This window comes from Vanessa cardui, chromosome 2, assembly GCF_905220365.1.
Source record: "Vanessa cardui chromosome 2, ilVanCard2.1, whole genome shotgun sequence".
Classification (NCBI taxonomy): Eukaryota; Metazoa; Arthropoda; class Insecta; order Lepidoptera; family Nymphalidae; genus Vanessa; species Vanessa cardui.
Genome location: NC_061124.1, coordinates 9411304 through 9427319, shown reverse-complemented (window position 1 = coordinate 9427319; position 16016 = coordinate 9411304). Strand labels below are relative to the sequence as shown.

Genomic DNA, 16016 nt, shown 5'->3' with positions numbered 1-16016 from the left:
ATGCAATGATTTATCAAAAAGAGTTCTTTAATCTTTGGATGGTGTTACTTTATCAGTTATGACAACTGTCACTGCCAGTTACGTCAGATATAAATGTAAAAGGTATTTTCTGTCAGATTCTCGGTGAAAAGCTATATTACTATTTAATAATCTTGACTATATTAAATACTATTCTCAATATTTATTTTTTCGTAGATACTGGTATTTGAAAAAATTTGAGAAGTAAAATAATTCATACTTCATTTTTTCAAGTGCATACCAGTCGTACACTGAAACAATTTTTTTCTAAATCGTCAACTAATCTTTTCACGATTAATGAAACAACTTTTCTCCTCTTAAGGTTTGTTAATTGACAGTCAACTTTGATATTGCTATAGTTTTGTGGGTACAATGCAATATCCCTCTGACGAATCTTATACTCGGCTCATAAGCCATAACATGACAGTTCCACAAAGAATAAAGGTAAATATAATATGTTTTTAAAGCATCGAGTTAAAAAGCATGACTCATTTCAAGTCAGTAAAAAAAATTGAATAAAAAGACGAAAGTTAAACAATCTAAATTAATGAGTACAAAGTACAATTAAATTTCGATATCTATTTGTTAGTAGTTAAATAAATACTATATAAATGATTGATAATTTATTCTGTAGGTTCTTTTTATAAATATGTTCCTTAAGTTTAACATGTTTGACACTTACTGTATTTAAGGCAACGGGAGACATTGGCGATGAAGATAATACTCCAAATGGAATGGTCACTGGATGGGATTATGCCAATGAGAAATTTGATATGAAAGTACCTGAGAGAATACTTGTTGTTGGCCAAGATCAACATATAGGTAAATTAATTGTCTTAATTTTATTATTATTATTGTATGTAAGATTGAATTATCTTTGTAGTATAACACTTATTTTTATGACAAATGATAGACACAGTTATCAATTACATCTACAAATTTAAACTCATCAAATTTACTTTAAAATACAGAATTGTTTTAATTCTAAATTTGACCTTTCACTTATTAAAATTATTAATTCTTTCAAAACAATTTTAAAAGTAGATCCCTAAATCTAAATTCCAGCATATTATAGACAACTCAAAGATAGACTAATATTTATTGTAACAGTACAATCTGTATTCAAAGTGTTTTCACAAAAATATTTTATATTTAAAAATTTTAAACAACAGTCGCATATTATCTCTTTCCTTTTGTTTATTTTATTTTTTCCTTTTATGGGTTAGTACAGTAAGGTAAACTTAATGATGAAATAGTATGGTATACTAATAATTTAATTATTTTTAAGTATTTAAAGTACTTACAAATAAAATTTTTAGTTCTGCTTCACAACTTAATTATTTTAATTTTATTTTAAAAATATATCTTGTTTTCTCTTTCAATTAATGCAGCAAACATGTTTTACTAAACAGGAACAAAAGCTACTCCTCGAGAGATTCAATTGGACAATGCTGTTTTGCCAAATGATCCTGGCATGGTTCGTGTGAGCACACCGCCTCGTGTTATTACCCTTGATCAACACTACTTTCCGTCAGCTGATGATTATCCCAATGATGTGCCAAACTCACCACCAAAAAATATTCGAACTATTCATGCTGTAGGCGGTAGAGTACAAGCATTAACACCGCTCCCTGACCATTTCAATGAATCAACAATGACTGAATCACGTCTCGTGCTAAGGTATTTTAATATCAAAAATAATTGTCTAACAAATGAGCCAGGCTCAATCATCCTTTAAAACAAAGTATTACTATTTGGTGGTAAAATTTATGATGAGTAGGTGGTCCCCACCCAGACAGGTTTTCATCAAGCTCACCAAGTTATTAACTTAAGAATTATTGTTAAAAAAATTTTTATTGAATCTTGATTGGAGGCATTGTATAATACATGTAATTGACTCATTATTTGTAACTATTTTTGTGTAGGTAGCATTTCAATGTACATATATATTTATCATGCCTACTAATTACTTTTATCAATAGAATAACAGATTTACATGGTTTACAATCATGATATCTTCAATGTTTTAGAGATCCAACACCACCAATGGGTAATGGCGAAGGGCTTTCCACTTCAGAAGAGCTAGTACATTTACGAAGGCAGATTGTCAAATTAAATCGACGTGTAATGTCTATTGAAGCTGAACAATTGCAGCGACAACAGAAAGAAAAAATTGCTTATGCAATAAGTATTGCTTACTTATTGTTCAAAGTAATTGCTTGGTTGAATAGGTCCTAATAGAGAAAGAAAAAAGTTTGTCACATTAGAATGAAGTTTTGATTTATGGTTGACTTCATGAAATTTACCCATTTGTGACCACAGTAAGTGGTGCATTATAGTGTTGCCTTTACTTATTATAGTGTGTACAAGTTGGAAGTGTTAATTATTATTAAATTTTCAATCATTTTAGATTATAGGAACATTCTTTTATAACTATGATTTTGTGACCATCTGTTTACCTAATTTCTTGTACAGTGTAACAGTCATGTTGTTTATATACTATGATTCCTTTTGCATATACTTTAATGAATTGTTTAAAATACTTTTTACTCTTCTTTAAAGTTAAGATCTTAGATTCAATAGGTGTTTTTTTTTTTAATTTAAATAAAAATGATACTTACTGCATTTTATCTTTCAATAAAATTGTACTATAGGTATATGAAATAACATCACTTATTAAAATGAAAAACACTTCAGGGTAACACTCAATATATTCCAAAAAATGCCATAGGACATTAACATGAAACATTCTAAAATGTGAATGTTTAATTTACAAAGAGTAATTAATATCTATTGAAAGTTAATAATAGAACAGTGACTGTTTTTATGAAAGAATACTGTATTAGATCCATAATTATACATTTAATTTGTTTCTGAAGGCTTGTCCTCATAGATAAAAATAACTGAAAATAGTGGACCACCTAGACGCTGTGCTAGCCATGCATTTTTAACGACAGCTAACTTGAGGGAGTCCACAGCAAGACGAGCATTTAAGTTTGTATGTAGGGCTCTTCCCATACCTTCTAAAATAATTAAATCTACTCCTCGCATCTTCATTTCAGAGGAAAGTCCTAAAACAAATTTTGTATTAATCACACTCTCATTATAACAGTACTCAAATTCAATTTCAATCATTCATCTTACCTACACTGATAGTTCTAAGATCAAGACAAGGGCCTCTTTGTCCACTAGATCTAACTACTAAATCTCCTGTAGCCATTGCAGCAGCAAGGATTGGGCAGATTAATGATGCACGTTGAAGTACTTCCTCCAGTTCAACATTAGTAACATCATTTAAAGCGGGCCATTCATTAGCACACAAAATAACTGATGTACCCCTCAACAGTAAACCTCTTACAAATGGTAATATACCAAGCACAATGTCTACACCACTGTTGTCTACAAAAATAGCAGCACAGTGGTGAACTGTTTTCTGTAACATAAAAGCATTAAAAAATATACATATATGGAATGTATATGGAAAAACTTCTATTGCAAAATCAATTAAAGAAAAAGCTACAATTACCTCTAATTTATCTATCCATTTCTCTAAGCCATCATATAACCATGGCCTTTTTTGTATCTTTTGCAAAGCTTCATAAAGTCCACAATTTAAAATTGAAGTAACAGCTTGTGCACCCCAATCAAACATATTGCCTGTGAATCAACGGTACTTTCATTAGCCATAAATATTTTATAAGATTTTTTTAGAATGTTCTTAACTAATATTATACCTTGCTTATACATACCAGCAAGAACACCTCTGCATAATTCAGTCCACCTTTGCCGGTCATCAGCCAAACCATCAATTTCTGCTAACCTTCCAGCAAGGCTTGTTAAAGCAGCTTCATTTTCATACAGCTTTTGTTGTTTCCATAAGTCAAAAAAACCCTGAGAACGAAGGCATGTTTCGTTGACGTCAAGAAGCAATCGAATAGTCAATTGCCCATGTGCACTAAAATATAAATAAGCAATTAATAGTAAGAAAAAACAATTGAAAATACAGCAAAGCCTTTATATATTTTTATCCAAGCCAATTTACTTACAGTGGATTAATTCTAAGCTCTTTTAATGCCTCTACATAACAAGTCTTAAATTTTAAAGCTCTTATTTCAACTGTGGGATCTTCTGTATTTGATAGAGCGAAATTAACGTATTTTTCCACGAGCTTTTCACAGGTGTTAAGCCAATATTCCCTCGCTTCTTCGTCGGCTAATAGGTCCAAAGTATCTGGACTATATTTATCTGGCTCGTATAGAATATGAGATAAGCCAAAATGTTCCATCATGAATTATTACACTAATAACGTTACTATTCAAGAACACTACAATTATTTTATTTACTATTGTACGATCCCATTGTAATGTTTTATCAATATGCTAATATAATGATAGACGTTTTTATCTTATCTTTCAAATTGTGTCTGTTTCGAGACAATGACAATTATATATTACACACAATAACAAACATATTAAAATCGACAAAACCAAAGAGTATACAATAAATATAACTATCTAGATCCAACAGTAAACCTATTACTACAAATCTCATTTATTAACTTAGATACTCTGTGCTCTACACTTTTATATAATATAGACATATTTTCTGCACTCTGTGGCATTTTGTTTCTATCGTCTCGATACCCGTAATATTTACAATAATAATGCTGCTTTCTTCAGATTAACTAATTTACATATAATAATCAAAAGAAAATAATTATTAATCAGAAACCATTATGTCGAAGTTTAATACCTCCCATATAACCTCCGATCACGTATCGCATATAGTGCATCTTTTAAAGCTTCCCAGGAGGCTACGCCATTGGATCACCAGTTTTTTGGCATATTGGAGCATCAAATTGCTGTCGACGGTACATGTTCTGATTTAAAAATAATCAATTCTGGTGTTCCCACCTACCCACTTGCGTCTGAATATCAACAGATAACTATAACTTATTAGTTATTAATAACTTGTAAATCAGCATTATTAACTACTATGCAGACGATAGCACTTAGCACCGTAGACATCTTATACACACTACACTAATATTTTCTGGAAACATGTCATCGAGAACTGGAACAAACATGTGTTTAAAACCGAATCTCGGACTGAGGTTGACTAAGCCTAGATTAATTCAACACCAAATAAAGATATGGTTACGAGTTAACTTCTGATATATTACCATTTGTTAAGACATATGGTAGAATTTATCGGATCCGGGTAAGAGTTTGCCAGTTCCAACTTCTTCCGTTTGACCGTATTTAATTTAGAGCAGCTCGAATTGTCGACGTTCATTCTCTTTCCGACCTTTTTGATCCTCTGGCGTTGAGCAGAGTTATTGGATCACTCTACATCTTTTATCACATATTCCTGCTGAATTTCATATTCCAAAAACTCGACAGAATTCATAACCTCAACTACGCCACCTCGATATCCAAAAACCCACTCTTGTGATTTTCACACAATCACTCCATGGCACTACACATCTGCCGGAACACACACGCCCGAAAGTAGCTAGTTTCGGGCGTGTGAGCTCCGTCAATTTCAATCAGCTGAACCTAGTGCTCATTTGCCATCTTTGTAATACCACAAATAAGAAAGCTGATCTTTAGGACTCTTGCATCGCGTGCGAATCTTGATGACCAAGGAAAGTCATCGACAATCTTGCTATGTAATACTACAAAGCCATTTAAATCCGAACAAGTGAAGTTCATAGCTCTGGTCTTTTACTTTTATCTTTGACAAATTTAAAATATATTCGACGAAACCCTTACTTCAGCACAAGAAAACGGGGAATTTGTAGGATAGGGTGGACACCATAAGTATCATCCACACAGATAATTATATCCACCTATATGATATAGGTTTGAATTCATCTAGATCGATGAAGGGTTTCGAAACTTAATAAATGGACTATTTCTTGATGATGCCTAGGTTTTTACTTATGAAATTCCAGCTCGTCTACCACCAATCTTATAATTAATAAATTTATACTTCTTAATATATTCATAACACAAGAAATCATGACTCCCGTGCTATGAATACTCATTTGTATTATCATCTTCACCCATAATTTTTATGTAACACAATATCATCGCAGTGTATGGTTTATTAAATAACACCAGATTTATAGCGTCAAATAGCTATTCATAATTATAATATGTTACTCAAAAGTTACTTATTATAAAATTGTATTAACTTAGATATTCAAAACAAGTAAGATAAAACTTATTTAATATATTTATTCGTTTACAAAGCGGTAAAATTATATATATTTAAATAACTGTAGTATGGTGGATTTCTTGATATAAAGAAATTGCTCTTCACGTAGAAGGATTAAGCCGGGGTCTCACATTCGGTAACAGACAATGAAGATGTGGTGTCAACCATAAATTTACTAAAAATAACTAGTAATTTAAAACATAATGTAAGCTATTAAAATAACAAAAATGAGTAAAAATTACGCGGCTACATACCAATTATTTAATTAGAATTTGTACTCATGTGAAGTATTCATCTAATGCTACACAAGTATACCTGGATAATATAATTACTACATTATCTATGAATGCTTCATTCAACTTCATTTGTACTCGCTTCGTTTACGTCGTGTTATTGAAAATTTCAGAAATGTTATTAGATTGGACGGATCGTCGATTTTTACAAAAAAGACCTTGTGTTATATAAAGTGAAGTGAATCAATGTGTTTTGTTAGGTTTTGTAAATAGTATTGTTATTAATGTTATGTGATTGATATAACGAATCGGTGGTTCGCAAGATGGACGAAATGTCTAAGGGCATGTCACAAGCAGGAAGCATCTCTTCAACTGACAAAAATCAGGAGAATGATGGTAATATTTCCATAACCATATATTTTTACAGGTATTTAATACCACTACCTCAATTTAACGACCTCATTTATTGGTAAAAAATAAATCAACCTGTGATCTATGATTAAATTTGCTTTCTGCTACTGTATGTCAAGATTTAAAATTTCTATTAAACGGTAACTAGAAATGAGAGATTAAATATTTTAGTTTTTTAGTTATTATAATATTTAAACTTTCTTTTAATACCTTTGTTTTCTAGTAATGGATAACATTCTTATATTTATTTATTTGGAGTTATATAATATTTGTATATATCCAATTTATTATAATTTTATGGAACATATCAATGGGACAATGTCATAAAACTAAATTTTCAAAATAAAAACATTCCGCTGCGTATCATTTCTAATTAATTATGATTACCTATTTAAGTATATTTATATCTTCATTTTTGAAGATGTAATAACTTAAGAAATTATCAGCTTAGTTAAGAAATTATTTGGATTTTTCAAATTATATTGGATGTTGTCTTTATTTCAGTTGCATGAAATAAAAGCTTTTAAAAAACTTGCTAGTTATTCAAATAATTAAGATTTTAAAAATTGATTTTTTGTTTAAATATTTCAATGTGAATATGACAAATGAATAATAATGTCATTTTAATACATACATGATGAATACATGTACATTTGAAAATTTCTTTACATAAAGAATTTATAAAAACCAGAAATTCTAGTGTATGTCTTTATGATGTCAATCTAGGCTCAAACTGTGAAACTTTTTTATATGGTGATCTTATTATTTTCAATTATCATCCTAATACTTTACACTGTGTTGTTTTATAATGTATAAAGAAAATATGATGAAACCCTTGAAATGTCTCATTGGCCGTTAACCAGAATAATTTCTTATTCCTAGTCGTGTGGCTGTCCCGTACACTTTACACCACCTTCTGCCTTTACTTATTGGCTAATTCTTCCTTGTTATTCTTGATTGGTACAATGAATCATAAGAAAACCTATTAAGATACAGAAATAAAATCTCAAAAAAATCTAAGACTACTTCAAACTAATATAAGCCAACATAAAATATTTGATACAATTATTCACTAATTTTGTAATACTTGTTCCATTATGAAGTTAATTTCATAGAATAGCAAATTATAAGTTTATAATTTTACTTTTTGTTATACCCTTAGTTTTAGTTTATTAAAAATAATACTTATGAAAATTATTTACTAAGACATGAATAAAAGTAGCCAAATTCGTTTTTAAATTTATAGCTTGCATAAAATACAATATGAAATGAAAAATTTACTTTGAAACCTATGTGGATTTTATAGTATCGAGAAGATCCTTTTGAACTCAATAGCTCTTTCTGTTCTTATACCATGTGAGAAAAAACAATCTGTCTGTTAGGTATTGTTATCATTATTATAATATTACCTTGTTGCAGTGAAAAAAGTGAAGTTATATATGTTGTGTTACATCCTTTAAATTACTTTAAAGATCATCAAAACATATTAAACAGACCAACTAATACAGAAGGGTAATAAAATGCAATAAAAATTGATTCATTAAATTATGCCTGCAAAAAAAATTTCAATTACAAATTTTTATAAAATATAAATCAATCATGCCTGGAGAAATTTATCTTACCAACTTACTCAGTTTCTTGAATATTCTTGGTTTAAAATAAGATAGTTGATCATTAAAAAAATACTATGGTAGATTAGGTGGGGAGTAAGTAATATCCTGGGAGAAGAGAGTATAGTATGATTGTTGTTTCAGTCAATTCCAACTCTTATCTATTCAACTTCATGTGGTATACAATCTTAATTGTTGAATGACCGAGAGACCTAAAGTGGTATACTAATTCCATCCATAATGCATCAAATACTAGCTCATATTGTCATACAGAAAACAATAATACCATAAAAAGCAGTGTATTCAAAGTAAACAATATATATTTGTATTTTTAAAATAATAGTTTGTTTGTGAAACGGAATTTGCTTTAATATTAAAACTATACATAGAAAATGTATATAGAAGTTGTTTTGGATTGATTTATTGAGTAAATTGTTTATCTGCTATTTTATTATTAATAGTAAAATAGCAGAGTTGTTTGTAGTTAATTGTTTTTTAATTTCACTGCAATTTTGTGTTATTTAATACACCAAATACAAAACAATATAAAAAGGCTTGGATTATTTTGGTATGATGCAACACTTCATAATAATATTAAGTCCAAGAAATACTTTTTAAAATTTTCAGACCTCTGGTGATGTATATCTAATAACTTAAACTATATGTAATATATAATAACTTTAACTCATATACAAAAAATAAGTAAATGGAAAAATAAGACATTTTTTGTATTCCACCAACCCGCATTGGAACAGCGTGGTGGAATATGTTCCAAACCTTCTCCTCAAAAGGAGGCCTTTAGCCCAGCAGTGGGAATTTACTGGCTGTTGTTGTTGTTGTTGTTTCGTATTTATTTAATAATTAAATAACAACATAATTTACTCATTTAAATGCAAATAAATATTTTCATGAGTTTTTTTAAATTTCAATTAATGTTACTTTTTTTTTAATTTATGTTTTGTTACAAAGTGTCAATAAAAACATGTCTTTATGTAACTTTTTGCTGTAGATTGTATAAACAATCGTTTATTGTTATAATTAGGGTTTTTTTTATACATACAAGTATTACAAATAAAAACCTATCTGGTTCATATATAAATATTATTGTTTTGTTTCTAGTCATTATTTTTTAATTCTGTGATTAAGGAGTTACTTAAGAGGTATAACATGATTTTAGAGTTTTGTAAAATTTGATTCCTTCTCCTTCCATTAATACCAACTTTAACTGATTCTACTAAGATTTGAAGTGGTATCATGAGTGTCTTTTGACACATTTTTGCCAAATCTTCTGATAAATAATAGATAAATTCACCTAAAAACGAGATATACTACATATTTAGTCTAATATAATGTTTATCATTATATCAAGATCATAATATATGTAATATAGGAGATGGAAAGTAAACGATTGTTGACTGATGAATAGTTTTCGTGTTTTAATATAAACTGTATTTTGTATTTTATACAGTGTGATGTTTGTTTGTACTATGTTATCCAATTTTATGTGTATATTGGATGTGGTTAAGCAGATTTGAATGTATATAAATTGTATACATATTTTTTAAACATCTAGGCTGTAATTATAAATTCACTTCAATAATTGTTAATTAAAAATTAAAAATTCTTTCTTTATTTCGTTGTGATAATGTATGAAGATTGAACTCTCTCCTGTGTTTGCTTCAGACTAAAATTGGTATGCTAATTACAAAATTACAAAAAACGCCTAATATGCTGCTTCAAAGATGGCACTATAATAATATTTTACTTGTATGGTTCAAGGAGGTCAATGTTATTGTTTATTGTTCTTTTACTTTATTTCCCGACTCTAAAGAATCCTTTTTTTGTACTAATGCTCACCTGTGACTGATACTGTGACTCAATCTTTTGGCTTTACATGATTGTACATATTCAATTACATTGTATTTATGCAGTGACAATATTGGTCCGGCGAAAGTTGTTTTGTATATCAATGCCTGACATTTTGGGGCTTTCTGTACACCTTTCATATATGATGATTGATACGCACAGCTTTTACAGATGGCGTAAAGCGTGGTTTGCGGCACGCATGCCAACCATGCTAGCGTTGGTAGAGCAACTGCGGTCATATCTCGGTGGAGGCTGTGAGTTCGCATGCATGAGTTGCATGTCGATTGCACAAACCCACCCATATAAAATCATAATGTTTACCTCATATAATCGATTATCTCAGTTTGTGGGCTTACTTCTGAGTACCTGTTACAACGCTTTAGGTTTTTACAACTATCTTCGCAAAGTATTCCGAGTGGAACTGTGAGGTCATTGTTATTCATATCAATCTTGATGAGACAAACTTAGTGACCTAGAAGTTGTAGTTTTGTTGTGATAATATGTAAATATGTTTCCTCTAGCTTTTTATTTACATGTTTACTAATGAAACGTTTCTGGTTTGATACGTGCCTAACATTGTTTTTTAATAACGATTACATATTAAGTAACCATTGTTCGTTGGGTTAGTCGTTTAAATTGAAACATGTTCATTCAACGGCGGTCGTTTTGTTACATATATACAAATATAGTTTGAATCAATTAGAAGCTTATAGGTACTTGCGAATTCGTCGGCGCTGCAAACAAAGCTCCAACAATACACGACGAAATGTTTTTTTTTGTATAATTTATATTTAAATGATTATTAAAATATTTTAAAAAATGAACACAAGGATTTTAACATAGAAAAGCTCCAACAATACACGACGAAATGTTTTTTTTGTATAATTTATATTTAAATGTTATTAAAATATTTTAAAAAATGTACACAAGGATTTTAACATAGAAAATACTGTATCTCATCAAAGAAGTATGAATTTATTGTCTGCTATTTTCAAGTATTTTCACTTATTATTACCAAATGAAAATGAGAAATCTGTAACAAAAGTTGTGGGTTCATGAAGTGTTTGGAGATGTTTCACCTAGTACGATATTATGCCAAAAGAGCCGGGTGTTCCCTTTGCGGCGTACGCGTGAGTCAGCGACCCTGAACCGTTTATGTGACGCGGGAACACGTCCCGAAAGGTCGACAAACATTCATTTATGTTAGATTTTACAAAAGAAATTATGATAACATTTTTGTTATTAGGAAAATATTTGAAGTTAAAAGCAAGTGCTTAAATATTTATGTAATTAAAAGAAAATGACTTATTAATATTTCGATTTATTTCTTCTCCGTCGTAGACGGTAGGGTTTCGTCATGATAAAAAAAAGCTACGGAAATAATGTTATGTATAAATCCGTGGCAATAATTTTGACTGAAAGAGAGGAAGTGGGAACTCCATTTAAAGGTTTCTTTCCAAAGCGGGAACTAAAAATGGAGAAACACATTCCAATTGAAAGTCTTTAAAGACGTTTTCGGAACAAAAATAACGCAATGACAGATGAACTTTGAAATCTAAAAATAAGCTTGCTTTTCTTTGCATAACTAGATATATAAATGTCATGCTACATCCCCACAAAAATTTATCAAATGTGTACAATCACGATACACTGCAAATTATAATAATACGTAGCAAAAGCTTTTATGACTGAGATCTATAAGATTATTATCTTGTTCAACGTGGTGTTAACCAAAATACTTGAGTACACTGATAACAACATCGAAAATGGTATACTTAGTTCCTACTTTAAGCTGTGAAGCGAAGTAGCAATTGTTACTGTGAACATAAATATTTATTTATACGAAATGTTATTTGAATTTGAAATTCAATGTTAAAGGATCAAAGGAGTTACGGTACCTGGTTCTTTTCATTGTGATTTGTCGTAATCAGATAAATTGTGTTTATGTCTCACGACTTCCTCGAGCAAAATACTAAAATATATCCTTCTTTGGAATTTGACACGAAACTGTTCTATATATAGATCAGCATTTGGACCGTCAGATCCTGCGGATGACGTTCACATTTGCGTCACCGGCGTAGACCTTCATTATTTTCGTAAACATTTAAAGACTTTTTTTTAATAGATAATAATTAAACAAAGTTATGACAAAAATATCATTGGCAAGTTATAAAAAACGTCGTAATAAATGTTTGTGATAAAATAGACCTAAGCTTCCCCACATGAGTTGTTATTATTATATATGTATATTTATATATTAATAGTATATGAAAAGAACAGGAAAAAATACACAAAAAAATTATATGTAATAGTAGTAATTACCAACAGTAATAAAATAGACGAAATAGTATGTTCTAATGGTAAAGAGTAATGTTTTAATTGTTAGCGAAATAGAGTATCTTTTAAATATTCAAAATGTCTTCCGTCTAACCGATAACTTCCGGTTATATTTAGGTAACCTGCAAGCCATGATGCCATATTGACTGCTTCCAGGCTCGACAACGCCGTGTGTATACGTGAGCGAATCGTGCATCGAGTGCGAACGAGTACGCGCTGCGTGCGAGAGACTGGGTGCGCTGGCTACGGTGCGGGGGCCCGACTCCCTGCCTCCGCCGCAGCAGCAGCCGGCGCCTCCCTCCTACCTAGTGACCGCACCATTTGAGGGAGAACTCTTCGATGCAGCACATAAAGCTAAATATAGGTAAGATCAGCGTTTTGACAATCGGCACACAGTTATTTCTAACATATTAAACTATTTTAAACATTATAAGAATATCAATAGCTCCTCTCGAAAGCGATATACTACTGTTAAGAATAAAATATGATAATGGTAATGTCGTACGTGCAGCAGCTGGTTTAGTTGTTTAGAAAATGATTGTGATTTACAATTAAACTTATGTAATTGAATAAAATTCAAGCTAGTCAGTTAATGCGTGAGTTACGGTTTTTATATTGGGCCATTAACATTTTGACGACTACGCTAAAACTGATCGTTATTTGCAATTAAAAAACATTGGCACACCGCGCAGCGGCTAACGATCTCCACTAAAGCTTTCATGCGCGTTATTATTTTCTAACATAGAGGGATATATTTTTGAATTTACCTACGCTACTTCAAGTATTGTTTGTACGTATTATCAAGGTTTTCGCACTTATATATAAAATTTTTTGAACCAAGCTAAGGCCAAGATTGACAGTTTTAAATTTAAGCGTATTAGACACATGACAAGATAAACGACAAAGATATGTTTATTAAATATTTACATTAAAATATACAATGTTATCTAACCTCAAAAAGCACTTAATCTTAACGGACTGACCTGCATTTTTCTTTTTTACAAGATTTCGTCTACAATAAAATGATATGTTTGGTCTTGGCTGTTGATTTGAATATAGTTTCAGAAATTGGCATCAATATGTACTCGTTTCCGTTTAACTGTCCAACTTCGGCTTCCGCTGGTAATCGTGACAATATATTTTGGCACTTCTTAAAGTCGACTAATCATCGTACTACCTACATATTATCGTACTAATATTTTAAATGTTAACGTTTTAATTACGTTTTCATGTTAAGATATTTATCGACGAATGCTCGATATGTTGATGCGTAGATATCACGTCGACGATCATGTTTTAATTATTAGTCCTGGCCAATAAAACACAACTTTTCTGTTGTTTCTCCTTCAATATAAACATTGTATGTAGACCATTGTTCTGCACGTGCAAAACCGGGACTTGTGCTAGTGTATTAAAAATGACCGCTGCCTATAATATAATCAGATACTCCACTAAAATAGATAAAATAGAATTTCCGCGTCGGATGTGCGCTATGATATCCGCTTTGTTCTAGCGGTAAATGTAGACGTTTAATACGTCTACATTTCTTATTATTCTTACAAGATGTTATTTATTTTTTAAGAAATTGTATATTGTGTTGATGCACTTTACATATATGTATATTTGAAGTAAAATTCCCTTATAACATCGAAATGATTATTGCTATAATACTAAAATAGCCTTTGCTATATTTTAGTATAAATATAAATAAATAAATGAATTTGAAACAAACAACACAAGAATCCAACATATTTTTAATATCACTTGCTGCGACCTCTACGCGAACAGAATAGTGTGACTTAACGCACTTTAGCGAATTATGACCATCGCTCAAGGACTTTAAACCTCTCGATAACTATTTTAATCTACGGGCAATTGAAATCAATCATGCTACCGTTATATAGAATTGCAATAACGTTTTAATGTTAATACTATTCATATTTTTCTGCTTTTTATCTTTTGATAGAATAGTAAAATGACTTGTCTCTACAATAACAAAGAATAAGCCGAACAAGAAACCCCGATCGCCATCAGCCCACTAGCCATGAGACATGATGTATCGTAAATTTAACTCTGGCGTAAATCAAAACGGCCGTATTTACTTTATTTCACGCATCGCAGAGGATGCTTTCATTGTTACAGTGTATAAACGGATACCAATTGATGAGATTAATTGTTTATTGTTTTATCGGCCGCCGTCGCGCCGCATGTTTGCTTGGCGAAAATTAATTTTGGATATCTACTTATTACTATTACCGGGAACGAAACTGACTCATGGCTTTATTACATTTTGACAATACCATGAAATTTACGATCCCAAAATAATATTTCGATGTAAAAATAGATCATTATGGATTAATGTGACCGTGACTTCGGTCGCGTGGACGTGGGTATTAAGCTTGTTTTTTTGTTTATTTCCTGTAACGTTTTTCTTTTCAAGGACAATTGTGATCAATACTATATAATTCATTTATGATAATCTCTTGTCTTATAACTATTTTTAAAATATTTCCGAATCCGTTGAGTATGAAGACAATGGATATATTCTTACATCGTACATTCGCCCCTAATGTAACTATTACGGTGTTCTCTTCCACGTGTTCATCTTTATTTTCATCCATCATCGTCCATCATTGTCATCCTCTAATCCACAGTGGAGTAGAGTCGTCGAATAGATCCTTCATCTTCTCCTTATAGTTTAAATAAGTAACCATTTTTACCTTTTGGCAAAATTTGCTTATCTGTCATGCTGAATGTCAGTGGTATTGAAATTAATTTATTATAATATTTCGATTACCTCTTTGATCTTATTACTTTTCTGTTAACTAATTTTCTGTAGCAGTCCAAATTGTAGAATCAGCCAGTTTAAGAACTCCTGTGCCTCATGCATAAAGAATGGAAAGCCGTGGGTCCTACGCCTAACCTTTTTCCGGTTGCGTCGGATCGTCTAACCATGGGGTTATTAATATGAGAGCTCACTTGCGTTGCATGTCATGCTCAGATGTAGTAGTCTCCCTTGTCTATGGCTGCCGGGATGACATAATTTAGTGTTAATTTTTTAATATCCATATATATAACCTTTTAAAACTCAAAATATATATTTTTTTGTTTTCACATTTATTCTGTAAAATGTATCTTGCTTGAGTTTTTTAACGACTATTTAAAATGACTAGTTCGGGTGCCTCTGGTATGCATTGTACTTAAACCTCTACTAACATTCGAAGGTGACGTAAGTGTTATTTATATAAAGACCAGAAGTGAACATTTTATTTGACACTTTATGTTTTGTTAACGCGTTATCGAAATTGCGAAATTCATT

General features: G+C 30.8%; 3 protein-coding genes across 10 annotated transcripts in view; 2 read left to right on the top strand and 1 right to left on the bottom strand.

The window, feature by feature from the left end:
* Window positions 1-17: 17 nt before the first annotated feature.
* On the top strand, window positions 18-2643 carry LOC124540753 (transport and Golgi organization protein 11). Of its 2 annotated transcripts, XM_047118468.1 has the most exons (5): window positions 18-102; window positions 341-462; window positions 711-840; window positions 1431-1698; window positions 2049-2643. In XM_047118468.1, exons 2-5 carry the CDS (start codon window positions 391-393, stop codon window positions 2254-2256), a joined length of 678 nt encoding a protein of 225 aa, XP_046974424.1. In that variant the 5' UTR covers window positions 18-102; window positions 341-390; the 3' UTR covers window positions 2257-2643. The 2 variants fall into 2 exon arrangements, with proteins under 2 accessions (XP_046974424.1, XP_046974416.1); XM_047118460.1 differs by lacking the exon at window positions 18-102 and having other exon boundaries at window positions 109-462.
* A 67-nt stretch (window positions 2644-2710) lies between these two features.
* On the bottom strand, window positions 2711-4537 carry LOC124540664 (4'-phosphopantetheine phosphatase). Of its 2 annotated transcripts, none has more exons than XM_047118341.1 (5): window positions 4065-4537; window positions 3768-3973; window positions 3545-3675; window positions 3167-3451; window positions 2711-3089 (listed from the first exon to the last, which is right to left on the bottom strand). In XM_047118341.1, the coding sequence occupies exons 1-5, from the start codon at window positions 4304-4306 to the stop codon at window positions 3072-3074; spliced, it is 882 nt and encodes a 293-aa protein (XP_046974297.1). In that variant the 5' UTR covers window positions 4307-4537; the 3' UTR covers window positions 2711-3071. The 2 variants fall into 2 exon arrangements, with proteins under 2 accessions (XP_046974297.1, XP_046974290.1); XM_047118334.1 differs by having other exon boundaries at window positions 3163-3451; window positions 4065-4535.
* A 2037-nt stretch (window positions 4538-6574) lies between these two features.
* LOC124535390 (protein ECT2) overlaps window positions 6575-16016 on the top strand; it is a 25973-nt gene continuing 16531 nt past the window's right edge. For 2 of the 6 annotated variants that reach the window (XM_047111604.1, XM_047111600.1), the window contains exons 1-2: window positions 10518-10614; window positions 12854-13061. In XM_047111604.1, the coding sequence (XP_046967560.1) occupies window positions 10560-10614; window positions 12854-13061 (263 nt within the window). In that variant the 5' untranslated portion in view covers window positions 10518-10559. Of the gene's footprint in view, window positions 6870-10517; window positions 10615-12853; window positions 13062-16016 lie in introns of those variants that run through there. The other 4 variants (XM_047111615.1, XM_047111611.1, XM_047111630.1 and 1 more) reach the window with 4 other exon arrangements.

What these genes read in the sequence shown, in the direction of transcription:
- LOC124540753 (XM_047118468.1), top strand. Translation starts at nt 391, where the DNA reads ATGCAATATCCCTCTGACGAATCTTATACTCGGCTCATAAGCCATAAC. An exon ending in TGGCCAAGATCAACATATAG is followed by an intron (nt 841 to 1,430) that starts GTAAATTAATTG and finishes TTTACTAAACAG; the next exon opens with GAACAAAAGCTACTCCTCGA. An exon ending in GAATCACGTCTCGTGCTAAG is followed by an intron (nt 1,699 to 2,048) that starts GTATTTTAATAT and finishes TCAATGTTTTAG; the next exon opens with AGATCCAACACCACCAATGG.
- LOC124540664 (XM_047118334.1), bottom strand. Translation starts at nt 4,306, where the DNA reads ATGATGGAACATTTTGGCTTATCTCATATTCTATACGAGCCAGATAAA. An exon ending in GAGCTTAGAATTAATCCACT is followed by an intron (nt 3,974 to 4,064) that starts GTAAGTAAATTG and finishes TTTATATTTTAG; the next exon opens with TGCACATGGGCAATTGACTA. An exon ending in ATGCAGAGGTGTTCTTGCTG is followed by an intron (nt 3,676 to 3,767) that starts GTATGTATAAGC and finishes GTTGATTCACAG; the next exon opens with GCAATATGTTTGATTGGGGT.